The 27760-nt window shown below is 41.9% G+C and overlaps 2 protein-coding genes across 2 annotated transcripts in view; both read right to left on the bottom strand.

Annotated features, from left to right (window-relative positions):
- The window catches only part of mrtfba (myocardin related transcription factor Ba), a 45688-nt gene extending 31797 nt beyond the window's left edge, over positions 1-13891 (bottom strand). Inside the window, exons 1-2 of the mRNA XM_023993354.2 lie at positions 13747-13891; positions 4609-4706 (exon numbers count right to left, since the gene is read on the bottom strand). The gene's annotated coding sequence lies outside the window, so the exon portion shown is untranslated. The remainder of the gene's footprint in view (positions 1-4608; positions 4707-13746) is intronic.
- A 208-nt stretch (positions 13892-14099) lies between these two features.
- On the bottom strand, positions 14100-21102 carry ercc4 (excision repair cross-complementation group 4). Its single transcript, XM_023993353.1, has 11 exons — positions 20647-21102; positions 20185-20365; positions 19735-19930; positions 19388-19595; positions 17536-17716; positions 17232-17357; positions 16924-17028; positions 16204-16777; positions 16000-16092; positions 15780-15892; positions 14100-15657 (listed from the first exon to the last, which is right to left on the bottom strand). Exons 1-11 carry the CDS (start codon positions 20821-20823, stop codon positions 14924-14926), a joined length of 2688 nt encoding a protein of 895 aa, XP_023849121.1. The 5' UTR covers positions 20824-21102; the 3' UTR covers positions 14100-14923.
- Positions 21103-27760: the final 6658 nt, after the last annotated feature.

Raw genomic sequence — 27760 nt, 5'->3', positions numbered from 1 at the left:
AGACCGCAGCACCACTCGGGAGCCCTTTGTAGAATTATACAAAACATATCCTTGACTACCTAAACAACTATTGTTATTTAATTATATATATTTGCACAAATATTTCTTCATGCAATTAWTTATTTATAATAGTTTATGCACGTTGGTGCTTATGTTTGCACACCTTGCGGGTTGATATGCATCTGATGCAGTGGTGGGAAAAGTACCCAATTGTTATACTTGAGTAATGACTCAAGTAAAAGTCACCCAGTAAAATTCTACTTGAGTAAAAGTATTTGGTTTTAAATAAAGAATCAAAATGAAATGTAACTGCTCAAATATACAGGATCAGTGTCCCTATAACGGGACAGTTGAGCTAATGTGCGCTAATGTGATTAGCATGACAGTTGTAACAGCAAACTTTCCAGGACATAGACATGTATTATATGGGCAGAAAGCTGATATTCTTGCTAATMTAACTGCACTCTCCAATTTACAGTAGGTATTACAGTGAAAGAATGCCATGCTATTGTTTGAGGAGAGTACACAGTTATGTACTTGAAAATSTATAAATAAACCAAATTAGGCACATTTGGGCAGACTTGATACAACATTTTGAACAGTAATGCAATGGTTCATTGGATCAGTCTAAACCGTTGCACACACACACATACACACTGCTGCCATCTATTGGCCAAAATATAAATTGTGGCTAGACTCCTAAGTCATATAATGGCCATACTTTTGCATTTCAAAGAAGGAACAAAAAATAAATAGAAAAGTCATGTTTTTTTCTTTGTATTATCTTTTACCAGATTTAATGTGTTATATTCTCCTACATTAATTTCCCATTTCCACAAACTTCAAAGTGTTTCCTTTCAAATGGTATCAACAATATGCATATCCTTGCTTCAGGTTCCAAGTTACAGGCAGTTAGGTTTGGGTATGTCATTTTAGGTGAAATGATAAAGGGGGGTWCGATCCTTAAGAGGTTTTAAAGTAAAAGTATAAATAATTTCAAATTCCTTAAATTAAGCAAACTTGAGGGCATAACTTTCTTGTTTTTTTATTTTATTTAGGATAGCCAGGGGCACACTCCAACATAATTTACAAACAAAACGTGTGTTTAGCGAGTCCGCCAGATCAGAGGCAGTAGGGATGACCAGGGATGTTCTCTTGATAAGTGCATGAATTGGACCATTTTCCTGTCCTGCTAAGCATTACAAATGTTACAAGTACTGTTGGGTGTCCGGGAAAATGTATGGAGTAAAAAGTACATTCTTTTTTTTMGGAATGTAATGAAGTAAAAGTTGTCAAAAATATAAAATAGTAAAGTACAGATACCCCAAAAAACTACTTATGTAGTACTTTATAGTATTTTTACTGAAGTACTTTACACCACTGATCTGATGCATATGCTAAATGGGACGCCCAGCAACGTTCTCTAGCGGGTACTTATAGGCTGAAAGGCCAGGCGGTTCTAGTGTTAAGGGAGCAAAACAAACAGTTTGGCAACTATAGTTCCTAATAACCGGTTTATGATGATGGTTCCGGTCCCACCACCAGCTCCATTCAGCCATTCAAACCACATCCATGTAGGGCTAAGGGGCACAATCCTGACATGTTGGTATTGGCATGGCACCATGCAGCTACGTTCTTACTTTGCTTCGCCTCTGGACTCAGAAACAGCACCAACATTCCAACCAATGTACCAACTTAAAGGACAATCGTCTACACACACACGTCATAACTTTTGTTCACAACAACCACATAAAAAGAATCTGTAACCAACTTCAGAATACAATACTTGAGACCATATCAGGGATTTTCTGTGAATCCCTTGAGGATTGTTGATTCTCTACATAGAAACATCCCTCTCTTCGTCTTTTGTTGCCATTCCGTTGCTGTAGTCCAATCGTTTCAATAATCGAATAACTTAATTGTTACATCTGTTGGATAATAAACATTATCTTACATGGTCCAGAAGACAGTGATTTGAGCGCAGCCACTCCTAAAATGGCCACTGTTGCTAAGAGACCCAGCAGTATCACCCACACAAACAAATACAAGAGTCAGTGTGTACAGATACAGAAGACACAACCACTGTTCTGCCATGTCTGACTTTAGTGTGCCTCAAGAGACAAATATCCATTAATCAGTATCTACGGTTATGTTTTCTTTTCCAAGAAGAAAAACTGGTGACAGTGGGGACACTAGATACTACAGACYTCGATGAGTAACCAAGCAGCTATCAACCACACTATGCCTTATGCATTGGTTTACATGACTGTCAATCTACAGCAGTCTTTATTTCAGATCATATATACTGACCAAAGTGTCCCCACAAGTACATCTAAACACACAAATATTCACATTTCAAGAGGCAGGAAATTTATATAATCTGGTCAGTCAGCACTTGCCTTCCACCTCTCCTCAGCCAAACAGAGGTAGTCGAGCTCACCACATGAGCCAGTTAAAAAACAGTTCAAATGAAATGTTACTTTATCTTGAGGCTCTTGGTATTCAACGTATTATGTCACTGGAGACTGGGCCCAGGTTAGAACAATAAAGTCAGTCTGTCTGGTGGAGGAAAGATGGGCTGGAGACCGACTGTGATATTAGGGTTGCGCTGAAGAGGGTGCAAGGTTCTGAACGTAGCAGAAAACCCATTAGAGATTTAATGAATAGAGCTGACATGATCCCTAACTCCACGACATGATCCCTTACTAAGTTGTGTGTGTTCTAGGGTTGTAGCGGTCATGACTTTGTCAGCCGGTCAGTCATGCAAAAGACAATTGTTTTAGATGGTCATACCATTGTTCATTTAGCTATTGGATTTAGAATTTTAGGACCCCTTCAGGTATCTGTTTCTAATTTGTAATAAATTTGCAAACATTTCTAAAAACATTTTTTTGCTTTGTCATTATGAGGTAGTGTTTGTAGATTGARGAGGAAAACTCATTTAATCAATTTTAGAATAAGGTTGTTACACAACAAAATGTGGAAAAGTCAAAGGGTCTGAATACTTTCCAAATGCAAATCAAATTGTATTAGTCACATGCGCCGAATACAACAGGTGTAGACCTTACKGTYAAATGCTTACTTACGAGCCCCTAACCAATAAAAAAAAAWATGCAGCAGTAAAAAAMAATATATACAGGGGGGTGCCGGTACAGAGTCAGTGTGCACCGATTAGTTGAGGTCGTATGTACATATAGGTAGAGTTAATTAAAGTGACTATGCATAGATGACAACAGAGAGTGGCAGTGGTGTGGAGAGGGGAGGGGGTGTGCAATGTGAATAGTCTGGGTAGACATTTGAGTAGATGTTCAGGAGTCTTATGGCTTGGTGGTAGAAGCTGTTGAGAAGCCTCTTGGACCTAGACTTGGCGCGCCGGTAACGCTTGCCGTGTGGTAGCAGAGAGAACAGTCTATGACTAGGGTGGCTTGAGTCTGCACTGTATAGGACTATGCGTATTTGAGCTTATGTGTCAGGGTGTTTTGAATTAATCGTCACCTTAGAAAGCAGGATCCATTTCGTTGTGTTAGGATTTGAAACAACATCCACAACGACCACGTTGCCTTACCTCCCTACTCTTCTACATTTGCACACACTGTACATAGGTTTTTCTATTGTGTTATTGACTGTACGTTTGTTTACAAAAACAATGCGTTGTTGTTTTTGTCGCACTTCTTTGCTTTATCTTGGCCAGGTCGCAGTTYTAAATGAGAAGTTGTTCTCAACTGGCCTACCTGGTTAAACAAAGGTGAAATAAAAATAAATATGTTGTTGAACTTCTTCAAATTGATCAATCACAGTGAGGCGAGTGTTAAAAGCCTGATATTGGTTTGCAGTTAAATGTTTGACGTGATTTTTCATTGCATTTACATTGATGTCAGAGTGGTTAGAGGGACAATAGAGCCCRGAGTACCAGGCCATTAGCGACCTGATGGTCGTTAGCAAGTTGGCTACTATCAACGCATGTCCAGAGTGTATAAGAAATTACCGTAASTCAACGGTCATGTGGAATTTTACTGTGGTCATGACTGCTGGCYTGGCGGTAATATGGTKACTGCAACAGCCCTGGTCTGTTCTACACAACATGAGTGATTCTGAAAGTTCCAGTGTTGTGCCCTAGTGAGGGGAGTGCAGCCCGCCACAGCTGGTTCTGAGTTTCTAAAAGAGGACATTTCAAAAGAGGCTGTTGAGTCTCAGATTCAGCTCCTAAATTTTACCTGAACTCCCATTTCTTCCAGATTTAAGTAGTTGGCCCTTAATATCAGACTTAGGCCTAATATTATTGGAACCAACAGCGTAGACACTGTTCCTAGGCAGTCATTGAAAATAAGAATTTGTTCTCAACTGACTTGCCTAGTTAAATAAAGATCAAATAAAAAAAAAAAAAATGTAGGTTGATGTAGCCTAATCTTTCTGTTTGAATGGTGTAGATACCTTTTCTACCTTGGATTGTTAATTTTATTAYTAAAAGGTCTTCCTGTTACTATTGCTAGACAACTGAATGTTGGCCAAAATGTGTTTATATAGCCTAATAGGAGTCTTAAAAAATATATTAAGTTGTCGATTTAGTACCATTCGGTATGGAAACGTTCTCATAATGCCATTCCTTACCACCGCTGGAAGAAGGGGTGAAGGAGAAGATGAAGAGAGACTTCTGCCTGGGTCCAGCTGCTACAGCTGCAGCAGCACACTAAGCCATGGAGACAGACCTGGGAACAGAAGACAGAGACTATTTAAAATTACATTCTGCTACAAACTACAATTAATGCTCTATCAGAACTAAGAAAGCATTTTGTGRAAATTTGAATGTCGAAGACCTTGACCACCAACCTTTGTAAGATTTGTATCAGATCAGAAAATCATTACCGCATATGAACACAGTGGTCCCTGCAGCGTAGACTCAAACCGGTGTGATTAGAACGTGTAGTTACAATTGACGCAACAGTCAGCATTTGAGCTCGCCACACTTTTTTCACAAACAGTCTTTACAATGTTAGGTCCTCAATGTGAGCAGTTTATTATGGATGCAATGTTCAGAGTCACAGAAGTAGCATAACACAATTCTCATCCAAATCTGAAAATGTAGGCTACAATAGTGCTAATGCTAACTGAGTAAAGAGTGAGCTAACACTAGCGGTCATATATAGCCAACTATCGGATGATAGAAACCATAATATGAATTAGCTAAATATCAATTACTACTTACAATTCATCACATCACGGGTGAGCTAACCAGTGATTGAAATAATTCAGTAAAATACTTTCTAAAAGTCAAAAGTAATCCCACAGTGGGTAGTTTGTGTGTGCCGCCATGTTCGTTTTTCTGCGTCAACCAAACATGAGGTGACAAGATGTGTTGGGTCTGTTTGCAGTATGCATGTTGAAGGGAGTGCGTCATCTACCATCATTCACTTACGGAAGTTTACTTGAAAGACGAGTGAACCATCCATTCTCCTCGTTTTGCTATAAACATTGTTTGTCTGACAGACATTTACGTGACACACAGAATGCATTGAATGATGTCAACAAACATGGCTCCACACAGAGAGCAAATGGCTTAGCATTAGCTCATCATAATCAGTACAACCTTCAAAAAATTAAGAACAAAAATAGACAACATGTAGTGTTGGTCCCATGTTTCATGAGCTGAAATAAAAAGATCACAGAAATGTTCCATACGCACAAAAGCGTATTTCTCTCAAATGTTGTGTTGGTGAGCATTTCTCCTTTGCCAAGATAATCCATCCACCTGACAGGTGTGGCATATCAAGAAGCTGGTTAAACAGCATGATCATTACACAGGTGCACCTTGTGCCGGGGACAATAAAAGGCCACTAAAATGCACATCACACAACACCACAGAGGTCTCAAGTTGAGGGAGCGTGCAATTGGTATGCTGACTGCAGGAATGTCCACCAGAGCTGTTGACAGACAAGTGAATATTAATTTCTCTACCATAAGCCACCTCCGTCAATTTAGAGAATTAGGCAGTATGTCCAACCAGCTTCACAGACCACATGTAACCACTCCAACCCAGGACCTCCACCTACAGGATCATCTGAGACCAGCCACACTGACAGCTGATGAAACTATGGGTTTGCAAAACCGAAGAATTTCTGCACAAACTGTGAGAAACCATCTCAGGGAAATTCATCTGCGTGCTCGTCGTCCTCACTAGGACCTGACTACAGTTCGGCGTCCTAACCGACTTCAGTGGGCAAATGCTCACCTTCGATAGCCACTGGCATGCTGGAGAAGTGTGCTCTTCACGGATGAATCCCAGTTTCAACTGTACCAGGCAGACGGCAGACAGCGTGTTTGGCGTCATGTGAGCGAATGTTTTGCTTATGTCAATGTTGTGAACAGAGAGCCCCATGGGGGCGGTGGGGTTAAAGTATGGGCAGGCATAAGTTAGACAACGAACACAATTGCATTTTTTTTATGGCAATTTGAACGCACAGAGATAACAGGGGGCCCATTGTCGTGCCAATCACCTGCCATCAGCTCATGTTTCAGCATGATAATGCACGGCCCCATGTCGCAAGGATCTGTACACAATTCCAGGAAGCTGTAAATGTCCCAGTTCTTCCATGGCCTGCATACTCACCAGACATGCCACCCATTGAGCTATAGAAAGGAGGATATATAAATAAAACAATATTACAAGTAACATAACTGAACAGCTCCACAATGGCTCCACAAGCAGGCAGGGCAGAGATATGCAGGCCAAATTAATACACAGGTCAATGCAATGGTCATGATAGGACCAGGACATTTTCAAAGAATACAACAAAAGCTAATACTTATTTGATGCCATTAGCATTAGCATTGTTTTACAGAACTATTAGAAAAATGTATGAAGGTTATGAAATCAGTTCCTTGTGTGAAATCAGTTCCTTGTAAAACTAAACCGTCTAGTGTTCAGCGAAATAACAACACAATGTCAAATACTGGTAGCCTCGTCAAATAATTTACATCCGATCACATTAACCGTTACTCTCTCGCGGGAATTTCACTAACGGTCCGTATGTAACCAAACGTAGCTGCTGCTCATTCCGTTTGCTCAAAAATTGATAAATGGTTCTAATTTTTTTATTTAAAAGGCCCGTGTCCATAGAGACACATACCAGCTCTGCTACACCTGCACCTGTCGACGACACAAGTTGTTCTGCTTCCACGAGCACATCCAATGCTAACATCAGTAATTCTACATTTGTTTTTAGCCCAGCTAGCATGGACACTGACAGTTGCGAATCTGATGCAGCCGAAGAGTTACTGCCCCCTTACCCGGTAAAGCACCGAAAAGACAGGGACGTTGGACCATCGAAGAAGAGCAAATATGATGAGAACCACATTGATTTGGGGTTCACTTATATTGGGTGTAGTGCCTTTCCTCAGCCACAGTGTTATATGTGCAAAAGTACTATCTCACAACTCGATGAAACCTTCACTCTTGCACACACATTTAGAAACAAAACATGCCAATTTGAAATAAGCCACAGGAGTTTTTTGAGCGAGAATTAAGACTACTTTTGAGTAGTATGACATGTATAAAAGCAACAGATACCATTAATAAGAAGGGTCTAGAAGCGTCTTATATGGTGAGTTACCGAGTGGTTAGGACAGGCAAGCCCCATACCATTGTGGAGGACTTAATTATTCCTGCTGCCGTGGATATGGCTGGGACAATGCTGGGGGGAAAAGGCCAAAAAAACTATACAAACAATGCCTTCAACAAACTCTGTTTCACAAAGCATCAGTGACATGGCATTAGATGTTTTGAAACGATTCCTGTTTCGCATACAAGGCAGTGAATCTATGCATTACAGCTGGATGAGTCAGATGTGGCAGGCCTGGCACAGCTCCTGGTATATGTCCGTTACATTTATGGGGGGGTCAATTAAGGAAGACATCCTCTTCTGCAAACCAGATGAGGATATTTTTAAAGTACTGGACAGCTTTGTGACATCAAATGGACTTTGGTGGTCAAGATGTGATGGTATCTGTACTGATGGTGCAAAAGCCATGACAGGGAGACATAGGAGTGGTAACGCACGTGCAAGCAGTTGCTCCCGACGCCACTTGGGTACACTGCAGCATCCACCGAGAGGCTCTTGCTGCCAAAGGAATGCCTGACAGCTTGAAAGACATTTTGGACACTACATTGAAAATGGTTAACTTTGTTAAAGCAAGGTACCTGAACTCTTGTGTATTTTCTGCACTATGCAATGATATGGTCAGCGACCATGTAACGCTTTTACAACATACAGAAGTGCGCTGGTTATCAAGGGGCAAAGTATTAACACGTTTTTTTTAATTGAGAGATGAGCTTAAAGTTCTTTACTGACCATAAGTTTCACTTGTCTGACCGCTTGCATGATGATGAGTTTCTCACACGACTGGCCTATCTGGGTGATGTTTTTTTCTTGCCTGAATGATCTGAAACTAGGATTACAGGGACACTCCGCAACTATATTCAATGTGCGGGACAAAATTGAGGCTGTGATTAAGTTGGAGCTCTTCTCTATCTGCATTAACAAGGACAACACACAAGTATTCCCATCATTCTATGATTTTTTGTGTGCAAATGAACAAGTTTACGGACAATGTCAAATGTGAGATTGAGTGAGTTGGGTACGCAATTACGCAGGTACTTTCCCGAAACGGATGACACAAACAACTGGATTCGTTATCCCTTTATGCCCTACCTCCAGTTCACTTACTGATATCTGAACAAGAGAGCCTAGTCGAAATTGCAACAAGCGGTTCTGTGAAAATTGAATTTAAAATCAGAAGCCACTGCCAGATTTCTGTTCTGGGCTGCGCTGAGCGTGTCCTTCCTTGGCAAATCGCGCTAWGACACTGATGCCCTTTGCAACCATGTACCTATGTGAGAGTGGATTCTCGGCCCTCACTAGCATGAAAACTAAATACAGGCACAGACTGTGTGGAAAATGATTTAAGACAGACTCTCCAATACAACACAACATTGCAGAGTTATGTGCATCCTTTCAAGCAAACCCTTCAAATTAACCTGTGGTGAGTTATTCACAATTTTCAATTAACAAATAAGGTTTTATATGTAAGATGGTTAAATAAAGAGCAAGATTATTATTATTTGTGCCCTGGTCCTATAAGAGCGCTTTGTCACTTCCCACGAGCCGGGTTGTGACAAAAACTTACACTCATTCTTATGTTTAATAAATGTACTGTATAGTGTGTGGTAGGCTTATAATTATAGCAAAAAAACTACATTTGTGAGTGCAGTGACCCTGGTGCTAGAGAGGGTACGCAGCTGGAGGTTGAATGTTTGAAGGGGTACGGGATTATAAAAAGTTTTGGAACCACTGTTCTGTGAATTAATGAGGCGGAACGTACCTCATTTCAAACTGTTGTTAGAAAATCATGTAAAATTGACAAGTTGAAACACACCCTATTGTTAATTAGCAGGCAGCGTGTCTTGGTTTGACGGCAGTTGTCCTGTTSCGTAACAATCACATTTAGGAACAGTGAGTAAATTCTGACATCACGCGCATAAGAAAACTCACGCTGGGGAYACCATTAAGAGATATTTGGAACTCACAAGTAAAAAGGACAAAGGGATTCTCTGGTACAGCTATGTGCACCACGTCATTGTGCTCTTGCTCTGCTGTATGTGATTCTTGCTAGCGGTCACTCAAATGGCGAGGGGKTGAATCTGATTGGCTGGAACTTGAATTGCTAGGGTGCTGGCCCATGTGGGGGGAAATGTAGAAGAAAAAAAAATGACAGTACAGCTTACTGAAAACAGACGCTTTCAAACTAGGGATTTCGTGACTAATTGAGGTAACAGTAATTCTGCATGTATAAACTAGACATTGACACACTCAGCCCAAAGCGGGGGGGGGGTCAAAAAAAAAAATACTAGTCGCCAAAGTACCAAAGCATACAGGCTACCTGAGACAAAAACAGAGATATTGCAAAGGAACACCGGGACTGCAGCGGCAAGTGACGGTTGCTATAGCAACAGCATGCTGCGGTCTTTGTGGCGATGGGATGAAGGGGTGTTCTGGAGGAGGGGGGAGAGAGAGAGCCAGAGAGCGTAATGTTTACTGATCATTTTTATTGTTTATTTCACTTTTGTTTATCATCTCCTTCACTTGCTTTGGCAATGACAACATATGTTTCCCATGCCAATAAAGGACTTACATTGAAATTGAATTGAGAGTCAGAGCCAGGAAGCCAGCGAGCCAGAGTTTGAGTGTAATGTTTACTATTAATGTTTGTTGTTTATTATCTATTTCACTTGCTTTTGCAAGGTAAACATATGTTTCCCATGCCAACAAAGTCCCTTAAATTGAAATACAGAAAGGAGACACAGTAGCTGGAGAAGCTCTCACCTACATGAGGGGCTCTTTACTGAAAGGCAAACTGTGACAGTAGCACCAACCAGTTCAAACAAGATATAAAACACCTCAGAACTCAYTTTCGAAGCTACAGAGGATCTAGTGCACTCTCCTCAGGTCCTGGGCTGCCAATGGCCACAATCAATGCACCCTGAACAGATAGTGTGTGTGTGCMCGTCATGTTAAAACACCTGATTCAACTCATCAAGGTATTGGTGATCGTTGAATCAGGAGGAGTTTTTATTGTTGGGCTGGAACAAAACAGTGAGCYTGCACAAAACTTGTTGCTCTCCAGGAGCACAGTTGCTGACTGACCACTGAAGATTGAGGTCAACAGGTTTGTTTACATTCAAACAGAGGGAAGTACCTGGTCCCCTCAGAGGGAAAGCAAACATCATGCATGACTAGACAATGTGTGGTAAATATCAACCATGCTCCTACCCAACTGCTCTGTCCTGCTATGGGCATTAGCAACGAGTACCYTGTGTTCATCAAAGAGAAACCCACAGAAGGTACAAGGTGGTGCCCAGCTAGGCCTAATGGTAGATGGCTTTGGAGATTATAGGTGTATGTAAARGTGCTGGTGTTTACAATTCAGCTTTAAAATACTGTTGTTTTGCGCTTTCATAAAACTGAAGGTTGTTGGGTGCAAAGTCTACAAGGGTCTAAGTGTGCTGTGCATGATAATGCACGAGGGTGTGTATGACAAATCGATTACCTTCTGCTCCTGCCTAGTAGTATCCTACTGATCCAGTATGTGGTGACCCAGCAGTCTTAAAGTAACGATACAAGGTCCATATCACCAACTATGGGCATACAGACGCAGGATGYAGACATACACCTAACAGTACACATAACTTTGCAATTAATATATCATAATAGCAGTCTACAGCCTGGGATAACATAGTTCCAGAATATCAAAGAAACAATAAGACAGCTTGAACTAAACACATTCTCCCACAGGGTCTGGGATTGCCCCTTCCTCATCATTACAAAGAAGAGGTCATAGGTCAGCTAAGTATCTATACACAACACAAGCCCCTCTCCAGTCTGTAAAGGGGTTATGCTACTCCAGGCTACTGCAGTGGTAACATGCTTCATATTCACTACAGGGAGGGACTCCTCCTCACACCGTCTTTAGGTAAATACCCACCCAGTATTCTGCTCTCTGTTCAGTCAGGGTGGTCTAGTCTCTCTCGGCAGACTTCAACACACAATCTCCTGGTGTGTGTGTCAGATATAAAACCAGTCCCTTTGCAGCAAGTCACAGCRCAGTAACAGTATCTTGTGCTGTAGACATTTATTGCCCCTCAATCCCAATCCTAGCGATTTGAAGTTGGTTTCTCAGAGACTGAAATAGCCCACAAGTCTGGTCCAACAAAAATTACTGCTTTTTCTTGAGATAAGGCCAATGCTGATGTTATTATGGTTCATGTCTGAGTCAGAGGTGTAAAGTACTTAAGTAAAAATAGTTTTCTGGGGCATCTTTACTATGTCTTTTTGACAACTTTTACMTCAATACATTCCTAAAGGAAATAATGTACTTTTTAAACCATACATTTTCTCTGACACCCAAAAGTACTCATTACATTTTGAATGCTTGGCAGGCAAGGAAAATMGTCKAATTKACACATTTATCAAGAGAACATCCCTGGTCATCCCTACTGCCTCTGATCTGGTGGACTCACTAAACGCAAATGCTTTGATTGTAAATTATGTTGGAGTGTGCCCCTGGCTATCCATCCATTCTTTTTTTTTTTTTATTGAGGCATCTGGTTTGCTTAATATTTAACTTATATTTAAAGTATATTTAAATCCAAATACGTTTAGACTTTTACTCAAGTAGTATTTTACTGCATAGAGTTCACTAAAGTGAAGTCTGCTCTATCACCTCAGCCAGCTGGCCAGACAGACCATTTCCTGAGAGACAACTGCTTTCACCCCGCCACCCAAAAAAATCAATACAGACAAGATAAAAGGTCCCGTGTAGCTCAGTTGGTTGAGCATGGCACTTGCAACTCCAGGGTTGTGGGTTCGACTCCCACTAGTACAACTCACTGCCGTAAGTCGCTCTGGATAAGATCATCTGCTAAATAAGTCAAATGTCAAATGTAAATACAAAACCAAAACCACTCACGTCCCGCCTACTCCTTGAGGGAAATAAGTTATTGCGTGGAACGTGACAGTGACTCTACTGACTTCTAGAGAGAGACAGGCACAACAAACCTAGCCTAATCTGTGACCCATGAGGCCATATCACAACAAACAGAGAAAATAGGCAGAAATCCAAGAGGAGAAGGCATCTATTAATATATAGACCGAAGGTTACAGTTCATTGATACATCATAAGAGGTTTAAATTGGGTGGATGGTTCAGGTTACTCTGGTGTGAAGGTTAGAACCGGATAAGATTTTTTTGTGTGCAGGAAAAACAGAACCTAACTCTGGCAACCAATGAACCACCAATCAAGACATTGTTAGGATGAGGAGAGAAGCTTTAAAAACTTGGCAACATCAGTTAGAAGTAAAAAGTTTGGCAAGACAGATGATAATCACAACGTAGTATGCCAGAACAATTCACTATTGTTTTCCTCACCATCTGTTAGCTTCATAAGGCAGAGCCATATGTGACTCTGACGAAGTCCTATGCAAAATCTCAAATCTACCTTATCCCATTTCAAGCAAGACTGTTGTCAGGTGAGGTGTTTGTGTTGTGTGTGTCATCATCCAGTGACGTGTTGCAGGCAGCAACCACTTCACTCTCAGCCTCACTTTCATCTTTAGCTTCTTTGATCTGCCAGTCTCTCTTTGGTGCTAGTTATCCCAAGGCCATATCCCAAGGGGCTGGCTCATCCTCARTCACCCATTTATGACAGACCTAAATTGACCTCGCCGAGTTACCTGTGTGCAGAGTCAAGCATTCCCAGTGCTAACAGTTGACAAAAGATGTGCCAGCCCTTTAACAGATATCCTTCGTGATATTGAAGCAAATGCGGTAGGATATCAAAGAGTTGACTTGCTAGCTGCTAACGTTACATTGTAACAGGTGGCATTACTGGGAGGTCTAGAGATAACACAGTATACACAAAAAACATTGAGTTCAATTCACTAGCGGTTACTGGTAGGCTCAGGGTGAAAGAAAAGACACGGAACAATATTGTCATCTTGTAATTTAAATCAGTTTACACATTGTCTACTGTGGCTTTAACCACTCGCACTGGTAGCTAACTAGCTCGCTGTATTCTGCATGGCATGACTGCATCAACAACCTCTGCACTCACTAACGCTACTCTGCTACTAGCCATGCTGCTAGTTCTGCTCGCACGTTAAAAACAAGACAGCCCTACCCAGTTCAAATATCTTACCCAATTCCTTCGCATTGCCGTATGAAAGGGTTTATCATTCGATTCAACGACACACTGCAATTGATGTCGAGGAGAATGTCTTGTGTTTTTTAGGAAATCGGAAGTTTCATTCGCGGAATAAAATGGCTCCTGCTGATATGTTCAGATAAATTTGGTGACGTAATCAGTAGTCAAACGGAAGCTTTGCGTTACCTCACTTGCATTCAAGACACAGGGGGCGCTCGAGTCTTCAATTTAGATGGCAAATCATTCCACACCCCAAAGCCATACATAAGTGTATAACTAAATGTTTATCGTTGGCAGCTATATATATCCTATAACTCTGAGCAAACAAAGAATTAAAAATCATGAAGCACTTTCTGGCAAGTTTATTTTGCAAGAGATAAGACCAAACGATGAGTCCGTATGTAGAGCCAATGTTCAATACCTGCATATTTTAATAGAGCCCTAGTCTAGTTCTGACAAACAGTATAAAAATGTTTCATTACCAACATTATCAGACAATTCATTCATCATAATAAAACCTAGCATTTAAACACTGCATTGTTGAGTAAGAGCTTGTAACTAAGCATTTCCCTGGACAGTTTTAATATTTGTCGTATGCTGTAAATGCAACAAATAAACCTTCATTTGTTTTAAAACAGGGGTGTCAAACTAATTTTGCCCCGGGGCCGCATTCGATCATCAATGAGGTTCGGAGGGCCGCACTGAAAATGTGTTATATTTCCTTGCTGTCAAAACTGGAATTTTTGATGCTCCAGTTTCTATTTGGTTTTAGTAATTTGAAAGTATATTGACTTCGTTCCTCCCACACATTTCTTTTATTGTTTTTATGAAACCACCCACAGACCGGATGCTTCACACCCGATTTAAAACACTTTCTGCTTACTGACTTCTCTGTATCAGCAGTTTTCCACTACAGTACTGCAAGTATCAAATCCAACAGCAGATCCTACATATAATTCAGCGCATGTAAGCAAAACATCCATTTACATATTCAAAGATTTACAAAGTCAAAGTTGGAAAACAACATTTTTAAATTCACAAACACGTACAATGACAACACAATTGAGGTCAGTCCATACACAAGGCACAGTTCCTTCCATAGTCTTTCTAAAAGTCAAACCTGAGCATAGCTGATATCACATGTCAGCCTCTGTTCCTTTTAAGTGTATGACTATTTACTTTTCTGTGCAGGGGCAGGGATGTCCACAGTATTATGCAGGAACTCATAGAGCGACTTCCCATTGCCAGCATGTCCCAGAATCTGTGCTAGCCTTTCCTGGCTCAGTTTGGCTAGGTGTGCCAGGCTATCTGCGTGTTTAACCAGAGCCCTGTAGTTCTTCGCATTAACCCCTGGCATCCGAAGCAGGAAGTCGTATGGCCCAGGGTTGAAGAGGTCAGCTGACTCTGCCACCGTGTCCGACTCGGCCGTGATGGCCTGGGCGGCGGCGGCATCCGGTTCGGGTCGACCTTTCTTCAGCTCCTGGAAAAGTTCTGCGGTGGCGTGTGGGGAGGGGCACCAAAGGATCCTGAGGCGGGGGAAGTGCAGGGTGAGGAGGGTCAGCTTGGAGGTGACGTCGTTAGCTGAGATCTCCTGGCGGAAGTCGGTGCGGGCCACCAGGGAAAAGGGCTTGGCCGAGTCGAACTCGATCAGCAGGACGGGCTTCCGGTAGTACCGCGTCATGGACAGGCACTGGGTGTAGAGGCGTCCGCTCTGAAGCGAGCCAATCAGGTCACTGACGCTCTTGCGCTCCACGCAGGTGTCGGCAGTGAGGATGTAATCGCCCACCTCCAGSGTGACAGGCTCGATGTCCAGGCCGCGTCGGTGGAGGAGGGACGGGAGCTCACTGCGGAACTCACGCATGTCCACAATCACACGGGAAGGCTCCTTGGGCTGCTCCTGGCCCCCTGATTGGAYAGACATGACATTAAATTATATCAACCAATCAGACTCAGATAGATGATGTGGATTGTAAGACCTCCCGTCCCACAGTGTAATGAATCAGATAAGATGTCATCACATCACTTACCTGCTTTGCGTGTGTTGGTAATAGAGTAAGCAGGCTCCTGACTCCTGCTCAGATCCAGGTTGGTGTCTTCTCTTCCCTCTCTCTCCTCAGGAACCACCATAGTGGCCTTCTCCCTGCAATCACACACACACAGACACCCCGTCAGTCAGCACAGCTCACAAACTAACACATGGTATGGAAACTGCAGGATGATCATAATATAATGCAGCAGATGTCTTACCTGATGAGGTGTTCAAAGGCTTGTTTCTCTTTAGCCAGACCAGTCAGGTACCTCTGCTCCTCTGTGGAGCCACCATAGATCAGGAAGTACACCCTGAGAGGAGGAGGAAATGCTTCATGAGTGACTTCATCTGGGGAAAAAACAACATGTAATTCACAAGATCTGTGTAAAATGAATAAGGGGATAAAGGTTTTGTTTGATTACCTCAGTGGTTTCCCCGGTCTGGAGGCTTTGTAAATCTCCAGCTGACGAACAAAGCTGAGCTCGGCGTCATAAAGCACCACGAAACTGGGCTCCACCTCGTGCAGTACCCGCGTCAGACTGTAGGGGTCAGTGCAACCCCTCAGAGGGTGGATAACAGTCAATGGCTCTTTCAGAACACCGTAGTAGGCATCAGACGACAAGTCTAACTTTAGCTCCTCCTCCTCCTTTTCCAACAGGCCTCCCTCATCCCCACTGCTGCCCATCACTTCTCCCTCATCCCCCTCTCTGTTGCCAACCATTTGAGTCAGGGTCAGAGACGGCCTCTTTTTACTCTTTGAGTTCAGCGTGGTTGCCGCCTTCCCTTTGGCTTTTTTGCCTTTGGTCTCTTTCTCAGGCTGTTGTTTCCTGGACCAACCCTGGCCCTGTTGTTTGTGTGCGTCTGGGTCGAACAGGGCATCTCTTTTGCCAATGGTGCGAGCGTAGAGTCTATTGAGTAGGGAGTCTGAGCCACGACTGATGTACTCATGAAGCTGAGCACAGGTTCTGTCATCACTGGCACAGATCAAGATGTGGCCTGGGGAATCAGACAAAGAATAGTGAGACTCACCACCTAGGACTGAACAGTTTACCAACGCATGTCATAGCTTTGGTAGGAATATGTTACGCTTTCTGTGTCCATATACAATACTTTATCTATATTGTAATCTGCTAGTGGCTGACCTGGTTTGAGTTCAGAGCTCTTGTTCTCCTTCTCTATCTCCTGCAGCACCTCTGTCAGAGCCTCCCACTTTGGGTTCTGTTCCAGCACCAGCACCCTCTTCACCTCTGGGGCAGACACACAAAAATAATTTTCTTCAGCTCCAGAAAGCATAAAAMAAAATTGTATTGTTCGCATACACATTTTTTGCAGATGTTATCGCGGGTGTAGCGAAATGTTCATGAAGCTCTTCCTCTGAAAGAAATAGAATTACATATAATATAGCCATAGAGATTGTGCTTGAATGTATATTTTGAGAGCAGTTAGTTACCTGAAGTGCTTTGTTGTTTTTCTGTGTCAGCTCCCACCTTGAGTTTCTTCTTGGACTCAGGAATGCAATACACCCGACTCCTGGCGTTAATAAACATGGAGGTGCTGGAGTCCAGGAACAACCACCCTGTTGAAATGAACCACAGGCAAGTGACATTTTTCCTTGAATCAGCATCTAGGGCTACCAACATAATGGAAGGGGAAACACAGAGACCTTCATATGATAGCTCTCCAATGAAACTAAGCAATGCAGTTAGCTATTCATATTCTCTCACTCTCCAAGGACAGTTCTTACAACTTCTTACCAGAGTTGCTTCCAAAGTTTTTCTGGCTGGAGCGGAGTGACTCGAGGAGGTTGAGGAAGGTGACACAGTCGTACTGGGTGAGGTAGAGCAGCAGGGTACGTAAGATCTTCAGGTCCTGGACCAAAGACTTGGTCTTGGCTCCCAGCTGGTGCCACAGAGGGTCCAGGTAGTGACGGATGGTCTGGGGGTCAAACAGGCACAACAAACAGGAATATGAGAGGAAATCTGTAAGTGGTCAATAGAMTACAGTMGATGCCTTGATTTAATGTCTGGAGTAMAGGTCGACCGATTAATCAGAATGGCCGATTAATTAGGGGTGATTTCAAGTTTTCATAACAATCGGTAATCGGCATTTTTGGACACGATTACATAGCACTCCACGAGGAGACTGCGTGGCAGGCTGACTACCTGTTACGCGAGTGCAGCAAGGAGCCAAGGTAAGTTGCTAGCTAGCATTAAACTTATCATATAAAAAAACAATCAATCTTAACATAATTACTAGTTAACTACACATGGTTGTTGATATTACTTGTTTATCTAGCTTGCCCTGCGTTGCATAAAATCGATGCGGTGCCTGTGAATTTATCATCGAATCACAGCCTACTTCGCCAAACGGGTGATGATTTAACAAGCGCATTRGCAAAAAAAGCACTGTGTACCTAACCATAAACATCAATGCCTTTCTTAAAATCAATACACAAGTATATATTTTTAAACCTGCATATTTAGTTAATATTGCCTGCTAACATGAATTTATTTTAACTAGGGAAATTGTGTCAATTCTCTTGCATTCTGTGCAAGAAGAGCCAGAATTGTACATAATTATGACATAACATTGAAGGTTGTGCATTGTAACAGCAATATTTAGACTTATGGATGCCACCCTGAACGGTTCCGTATTTCACTGAAAGAATAAACGTTTTGTTTTTGAAATMCGACCATATTAATGATCTAAGGCTCGTATTTCTGTGTGTTATTATATTATAATTAAGTCTATGATTTTATAGAGCAATCTGACTGAGCGGTGGTAGGCAGCAGCACGCTCCTAAGCATTCATTCAAACAGCACTTTCCTGCATTTGCCAGCAGCTCTTCGCTGTGCTTCAAGCATTGCGCTGTTCATGACTTCAAGCCTATCAACTCCCGAGATTAGGCTGGCAATACTATAGTGCCTATAAGAGCATCCAATAGTCAAAGGTATATGAAATACAAATGGTATAGAGAGAAATAGTCCTATAATTCCTATAATAACTACAACCTAAAACTTCTTACCTGGGAATATTGAAGACTCATGTTAAAAGGAACCACCAGCTTTCATATGTTCTCATGTTCTGAGCAAGGAACTTAAACGTTAGCTTTTTTACATTGCAAATATTGCACTTTTACCTTCTTCTCCAACAGTTTGTTTTTTTGCATTATTTAAACAAATTGAACATGTTTCATTATTTATTTGAGACTAAATTGATTTTATTGATGTATTATATTAAGTTAAAATAAAAGTGTTCATTCAGTATTGTTGTAATTGTCATTTATTACAAATATATATATATATATATATATTATATAATATATATATATATATTATATAAAATCGGCCGATTAATCAGCATCGGCTTTTTTTTTGGGTCCTCCAATAATCGGTATCGGCGTTGAAAATCATAATCTGTCGACCTCTAGTCTGGAGACGAGCAGTGTATTTTTATATCACTAACGCTAATATAAAGAACACTAAATGTACATTCACATTGAGTTGTGTTATGTATACAATGGTTATTGCTGAACTGCAAGAAGTTGTAGTTAGTTTACTCCAGTGGGTATTGATGCTTAATTCCTATGTAACTAACAAGTCTGACCTTTTCGAAGGCATTCCCAAGGGTATTCTCCAGGGAGAGGTCCTCTGCCTCCAGCGTGGGGTTGTAGCGCTTCAGCTCCTTCAGACAGGCGTTCATGATGTCCAGGACAGAGCTCTGGATGGCCCTCATGGCCGGGGTCAAAGACACATGCAGCTCCACCACGTCTGGCTTGTGTCTGTCCAAAACCGAGTTCACTGACGCCTGGAACCTGAAAGAGGCGGGGAGACAGAGAGAGAAAAAGAGAGAGATGGGAGCAGAGAGAGAGAACTATCCATCATCATCAATAATCCAAGAAGTTACCACACAAAGGAGTAAAACATTTAATTAAAAAGGGCTCCCCCACCCACCTGGGCCAGAGGAAAAGTTTCTTGACAAAGAGGTTCCTCATGACTCTCTCCACCTGACAGAAGCCTGAGGAGAAGGAGGTGGCCTTATCTGTGAAGGCCTTGATGAAGCCTGTCTTATTCTTCTGTCTGAACAGTCTCAAYATGAAGGCCTCCTGGCAAGACTCAATTATCTTATGAGCCCGGTACACCAGTATACCTGGGGAAAACAGAGAAAGTTGTGGGTCGTTGTAAACAAGATAAATAAATAAAGTGAAGCAGCACAAACAAAGAAAGGATAGTGCTTAGACAGAGAGAGCAATATGAGTGTCCTATTGAGCAACTACATCTTAGGGCATTGTTTTCACACATCCCAGTCTGATTTGTATCCAGGACCATTTGGTACCATTATCCATACTAATATAACATAACTGGTATGTCAAAACTCTAGTTTTGCCTACACTATATACTGACCCGAGATGAGGTGTGCAGGTATCCTGTCAGTGAGGAAGTCCACCACTAGGATACGGCTGGTGACGAACAGGACCCCTCCCTGTGTATAAACTTCGTAGCGCTCTGTACTCTGGACATCACTGGTCACTGTCTGGGGCAGGTGGCTCACTCCCTCAGCTCGCAGCTGCTCTGTGAAGAACTCCTAGCAGAGGAAATAAAAGCACAAATAGGAACATGGGTTATTGGTTACTGTTACAAACTTTCTACATAGAAAGACATGTAACGTTATACAAACTTCACCTATAGTTCGATTCATGCAAGATCTGCAACCAAGGGGGGTCCATCATAGCTGAAGCCCTCCTGATGCAAGCTTGAAAGTCAAGCAGATGACAAGTAGCTGCCTATGATCGTTGTGTAACGTTGCCCCCTCCTGAACTGGGCCCCTGACCATTRGTTCCCCTAGCACCGCTATTATTCACCCACCTGCTCGGGCGTGGTAGTGTTCAGCAGCAGCACCAGACTCCCCTCCTCGGAGTACACCCGCATGAACTGCAGCAGGATGCGGTCTATCCCCATGCCCTCCGCAGTCACCAGCAGTCCGTCTGAGCCAAACAAACCCAGGAACATCTCCGTCTCAAACTCAAGTAGTTGACCAGCCATCTCCCTCCGTGTACTGTGAGTTGTTGTCAGTAATAATGTTGGTCAGTCAGACAATATAGCTTGAATGCTATCTAGCTTGCTAGCTATACAACATGGAAGTATTCTGCAAGAACGAGTCGGTAAAGAAAATACATTTAACTTGTTTGCTAACTAAAACTGCTTTCGGTATACCCGCATATCATCAGTTGTAAGAAAATAACAACAAGTGCATAAATTAGGAGTTATTAGGAGCTTCATTGTATTAGCCTGCACATRCCACCAATGTTTTCAAAATCGCATATCCGGTCACGTAATGGTGAAGCGGGAACAAGCTACAGGATTTTTAGCGCCATCTMCTGTAGTGGAATAGTAACTATATACAGTAGGAATGTGTACATTACATACTGTACATGTGTACAGTACATACATACTGGACATGTACTGCACAGGAGGCTAGTGAGAGGAGGACGGCTCATAAATGTCTTGGATGGAGTAAATTAATTGGTATCAAACTCATGGAAACCACGTGTTTGATGTGTTTGATACTGTCCCATTCATTTCGTTCAAGCAATTACGATGAGCCTGTCCTCCATAATTAAGGTACCACCAGCCAACTTAGGCAGGTTGTGAGGCTTAAACCATGCTTGTGGAATACCTCAATGGAACACAGGCATCAATGTTTCAATAGGTTCATCTCCGTGGTGCAGTCAAACATATGATCCTCCAGGGTAAACAACCCAACTTATTATCATGCATAGTGTCCACCTTCAGGGGATTTTGAGAGCCAGCAGGGAAATGCAATCAGGTGATAAAATCTACAATATTTACCAATAACAAAACACTAATGATTCCTCTGGGGAGGCATAGGGGAGCACAGCAGTGAAAAGACGATGACAAGGTAGAGTGGTTGCATACGTGTGTGTATGTTGTGCTGCTAAATTGTACCCAGCTGGGCTATGTTCTGTGCTATGTCCTGCCAACCCACGTTTCTCCATAATCAGTGAAGAGGCAGTGTGTAATCGTAGCTCAGAATAGGACAGGCTTGTAAATGGCACTGGAGGAGGAGGAGAAGGAGTGGGGGAGGGTTCTGTCTGCTTCAGACAGCACACACACACACACACACACACACACACACACACACACACACACACACACACACATACAGCTCCCGCTCCTCTAACCCTGGCTCTCCTAGTCAGATGGAGATGTTGTTGACATGACTCACCTCAGTACTGTAGCTATTTAACACTGTGACCTGCATTTACATGCTTTAATATTTACATTCGTACCGGTATTCACATTTTGGTGCATTTCCGATCCAGAGCCATGCATACTGTGAGACCTACAGAGAAGGATTTATTCTCAGAATAGTCTGTTTGTTTCACATTCCCCATAAAATATGGGTAAGTAGCTGTGAAACACTTCCACTTAACAACACAGAAAGAGTTAGTTCCTTTCTCTTGTTCTTAAAAGTGAAGTGGCCACAGAGAAGAAACTTAGGCAGGTTGTGAGGCTTAAACCATGCTTGTGGAATACCTCAATGGAACACAGGCATCAATGTTTCAATAGGTTCATCTCCATGGTGCAGTCAAACATATGATCCTCCAGGGTAAACAAGCTATCTGCTGCCTGGCTGTGCCCTAAAAGTCTGTTACATCACTGTCATTGTGGGTCTCTTTTAGCAGGAGATCCTTCTCTAGCACGACATCACTGAACTTCAGTCAACTTCAGTCAGCAGTTAACCTGGAAACTAAACTGAATATCACTCCATTTCATCACTATTCAGTGTTGATTCCAGGTCATACAGCAGCAGGCAATGTAAGCAATGTGTATAGAAAGCATACAGTATGTAAAGTAAGAGAAGTCATGCCCTGTCCCAGAATGGCCTTTAGAGAGCACTAGAGCACTGTTTTACTGTTGCTCAATCTCCATAGTTTTCTATTCTACTGCTTTGTTCCACAATGTACTGTAGAACTCATCTAATGTTTACAGTCTGAACTTCTCTAAAAATTATTTTCCTGTTCTGAGGATGTATTCAAGTGTGTAATGTCAAACATGACGAGACTTGATGAGGGTTTGATGAGAGCAAAAAGTGATTAGGATTAAAGAGACAGAAAGACTAGGGAAAACTAGGCAGCTGATCACGTCTTGATTACGTTTCCCTTCCTGTTTRATGAAGTGGGACCAAATGATCCATAAACATGCTACTTATGACTGTATAGGTCCCCAGGTCCCAGGGGATGTGATAGATGCGAATGGATGTCATAGATGCATCTATCACATCCATTTTCCACTCATATTTATCTCCCTATAGGWTGAGTCAAAAAAATACTATTTGTCAGCTCGTACCTTGCAGTTTCCTGACATCATTACTGGTTGTGTGCCAGTGTAAATGACACGGGAACAGCTTAAAATGTAAGGCACGCAGGCTGGAGGGGGAAGTAAGATGATATTTAATGATGACTAGAGAGAGGGGGGGAGAGAGAGAGACAGAGAGATGGACTAAACAGCAGCAGCACTCCCCTCCAACCCTCATTAGGAAGGTCACAGCTGTGGGAGACGGCTAAAACGGGTGTCTACTGCTCTACAAGTCTGATAACTGTATGGCCTTCAGAACTGGCTAGTTTTTATAGGGCATTTTACATTATTTCCTCCACATATGACTGGAAGACATCTAAAACGGGTGTCCCAAATGGCACCCTATTCCCTATATAGTGCACTACTTTTGACCGGGWTTGATAGGTCTCTGGTCAAACAGTGCCCTATATAGGGAATAGCATGCCATTTTGGAAGCACCCCAAGTCTTGAGGACTGTTATAACTGTATTGCCTCCAGATCTGTCTAGTTATTATAAGGCATTATGACTAATGCCTGGGGAATTTTTAGGTTTCTTCATGTATAGTACCTGTGAAGAAATGGATCATCGCATGTCATTTCTATGAGAGCAACAGAGAAGGAGAGATGTGTAGGTCTTGAATAGCAGAGTATTGTTAGATAAAGGAACCAAAATATACTGGGCTACTTATAGTAGATGTTTCATGTAGAGAGAAGGAGAGAGAGACAGAGAGGGAGAGAAAGAGAGAGAGAGGGCTAAAAAATAAAAATAGGACAGAAGATTTTGACTTTTCAAGCAGCCCACTTTTTCAGGGCACAGTGACATACAGTATCAAGCACAATGACTCTCCCTCTCTGGTTCAACAATGGTAGCCTACAAACCAAAAACAAGTCCCTATAATTCATTCATTGAGCTTATTGCTTTCTCTGTACACTAAAATATAGATGAGGAGAAAAGCATATTGGCAGAGTTAGGCTGCTCAAACAAGTCAGGCAGCCTGAGAGTAGCTTCTGGGAAACAATGATACACTCCAAGTTAATTGCTTTGTTTATGTAAACAGGAGCTGATTACCAAAAAAAAAAGATACTTACTTTTCAAGGGCTACCATTTTCACATATACATTACCAGTCAAAAGTTTGGACACACCTACTCATTCAAGGGTTTTTCTTTATTCTTACCATTTTCTATATTGTAGAATAATAGTGAAGACGATGAAATAACACATATGGAATCATGTAGTAAGCAAAAAAGTGTTAAACTAAACAAAATATAGTTTATATTTGAGATTCTTCAAAGTAGCCACCCTTTGCCTTGATGACAGCTTTGCACACCCTTGGCATTCTCTCAACCAGCTCAATGAGGTAGTCACCTGGAATTAATTTCAATTAACAGGTGTGCCTTGTTAAAAGTTAATCAGTTGTGTTGTGACAAGGTCAGGGTGGTATACAGAAGATAGCCCTATTTGGTAAAAGACCAAGTTCATATTATGGCAAGAACAGCTCAAATAAGCAAAGAGAAATGACAGTCCATCATTACTTTAAGACATGAAGGTCAGTCAATATGGAACATTTCAAGAACTTTTCAAGTTTCTTCAAGTGCAGTCGCAAAAACCATCAAGCGCTATGATGAAACTGGCTCTCTTTAATTATTTGTTACTTTTATTTATTTTTTGTGTTGGCATTTTGAAGCATGGAGGAGGAGGTGTGATGTGTGGGGGTGCTTTGCTGGTGACACTGTCAGTGATTTATTTAGAATTCAAGGCACACTTAACCAGCATGGCTACCACAGCATTCTGCAGCAATACGCCATCCCATCTGGTTTGCGCTTAGTGGGACTGTCATTTGTTTTTCAACAGGTAAATGACCCAAATCACACCTCCAGGTTGTGTAAGGGCTATTTGACCAAGGAGAGTGATGGAGTGCTACATCAGATGACCTGGCCTACAGGACTGCAGAGTAAAGGAAAAGCAGGCAACAAGTGCTCAGCATATGTGGGAACTCCTTCAAGACTGTTGGAAAAGCATTCCAGGTGAAGCTGGTTGAGAGAATGCCAAGAATGTGCAAAGCTGTCATCAAGGCAAAGGGTAGCTACTTTGAAGAATCTCAAATKTKAAATATATTTTGTTTAGTTTAACACTTTTTTGGTTACTACATGATTCCATGTGTTATTTCATAGTTTTGATGTCTTTGATGCTTTTGACTGGTACTGTATATGCAAATGGTAGCCCTTGAATCACTGTGACAAACTAAAATAAAACATCTTACGAAAAGAAGCATCCTCATGGTCAGAACAAATGTATGAAAACCGGAGAGAGAGAAAATGGAAAGGGAAGAGAAATGTCCATTAAACCAAATGTATGGCTTTTAGAAGAGGCATGAACAAGCTTCTCCCCTGTCACATCCAGTTTAGCAAATCTGTGCGACAGTGAATGGCAATAAGGAGAATGAAATATGGTGTTTGGAGGCATAGAATAGGGTAGAGAAAGAAAAACCAGTCGGGAAAAAAAAGAATATACATATAGTGAGTGTTGAAATACTGCAGTGATGGGACTAATCAGAAAGCATATTGTATGAATAATTCAGTAAGGCTTGCCAGATACGAGACAGAGAGACAGACAGACACACAGAGAGATGGCGAGACAGACAGAGTTGGAGAGAGAGACAGACAGAAAAAGAGACAAGAGTGGGGAGGTTTGGAGGGTGTTTGCAGTGATGGATTACAGGGGAGCCACTTTACACACTACAGTTTGTCAATGACTCATTACAATGGGGGAGAGTGTGTGTAGTGGGGGTGAGGGTGAGGCAAGACGCTCAGGGAGAGTATCAGGGAACATTTACATATTTCCACAGTCACTCTCCTCTCACGACGAATCAACCAGCTCTAGGAAAATGTTGAATGTGTGTTTCAACTTGGGTCCCTATGTCGCCTCTCTTTGGACCCATTTTATAACAAAGCTGTCTTTTGAAAATCAAGCCCTATCATGTAGGAGAGGATGGAGAAGGCAGAGAACAATAGCCCTTCCGCCCCTCCTTCTCTTCTCTCTTCTTCCTTCTCCCAGATATCCTCATTTTCTCCTTTGCCTCCTCACTTCTGCCCCATTACTCTTTGGTTTTAATAACCATCCAGAGATTCTAAAGGAGACCATACAGGGACAGAAAAATCCTCTGACGGAACTCTGAAAGAATCTCCAGAATGGTGGAATCATTCCACAGCTCTGAGTTGGAACACAGAACTGACTGACTAGGGTTCCAACCCAACAGGGAAGCTCCTGCTAATATCTGTGGCATATTTTTGCGTAACATACTATATAAAACCCCACAACACAGCATGTTAAATCCCTGATAGCTGTCAASCGGCTGATACACGATGAGTCAAAGGCTAAGGAGGATTTAAAACATTAGTATTCCTGGGTAATTCCACTTAATCCAAACACTAACATTGCKGTATGAAGGTAAATCTAATTGGAGAGGGGAGCCAGGGCTGATGTATCCAGTGTGGGAAAAGATAGTGTGATTAATTATCATTGTTGAAGGGATTGTTTGATGAACAGTGAGAGGGATTTATTTCTAAATGTGTGCTGTACGTCTTTATTGAATAGTTCACCTCATCTGTGGACTTACATTAAATAAGCATATTTGATTGGATTTCTGTTTTTTAATCATGCTACTATTTCTGCTTCTATTTCTGCTCGTTCAATTAATGATATGGAGGAATTCATTGTCAGTGTCAGCATGCCAAGCACATGCAATCATGAGTAAAAACACCATAGATGGAGGGGAATGTGGGAGAATTAAAGAGACAGAGCACCATAAAGACGACAGGTGAGACTGCCTGACTGGCTACATTACAACACAGTGTTTTTTTCACGTCTTCAACATGAGCCGTTGCCTTCCGTCTCGTTACTCTATCTCTTGGCGAATACATGTGGTTTATTTCTTTCATTTTTCCCCCTTCTCAATTTAATAGTTTTATTTGGAATAATAATTTCCACTTGGAGGCCTGGGGGAGACATCTTAGCGATGTTCCGCACGTCAGCTACTCTTCATTTCAGTGTGTTCCCCTCTGCATCTCAGCTAATGTTCCCCACAGTTTATTGCTTTCTGAAATAGCTCCATTAGTGTCAAAGGAAGCCTACAGTAATGGCATGCAAATGGGCTGGCGACTCAGCAAGCTGGCCATGTGTTGAGCAGAGATGACTGACAGATTTAGAAAAACAAACCGAGGCTACCTGTTCTGTTTCTGTGTTTTTTATTCCCCTGAGGAAGAATACATTTAATAGAGTGTAAGAGTTCATAACTGCAAAACCAACTGCTGTAGGGCTATTGAAGCTGCAGTCTATACAAGACTGGGGAAAGTCGTGACAGTTTGTTAGGCTAGTTGAAATGGCAAAGACGAGACAAGACACCCATCCAATTTCCATAAATCAGTCACAAAGAGCAAACCAGTGAAAAAGCTCAAATAAAATAAATACAATTTGTTATTGAAACTAAGTAAACAGGTGGTTGTTTGGCAAGAAAAAAGTTGTTATAACTTGCTGTTAAAAAGCCCCACTGACTTTCAAAGAGTGGGAGTCCAGTCAGTGGTGTGAAAGATGACAACGTGTTAAACGTTACTCAGCCTTCT

The sequence above is a fragment of the Salvelinus sp. IW2-2015 genome, linkage group LG8 (genome assembly GCF_002910315.2).
Source record: "Salvelinus sp. IW2-2015 linkage group LG8, ASM291031v2, whole genome shotgun sequence".
Taxonomy (NCBI): domain Eukaryota; kingdom Metazoa; phylum Chordata; class Actinopteri; order Salmoniformes; family Salmonidae; genus Salvelinus; species Salvelinus sp. IW2-2015.
Note: the sequence above shows the minus strand (reverse complement) of the source record. Positions and strands in the feature narration are given on the sequence as shown.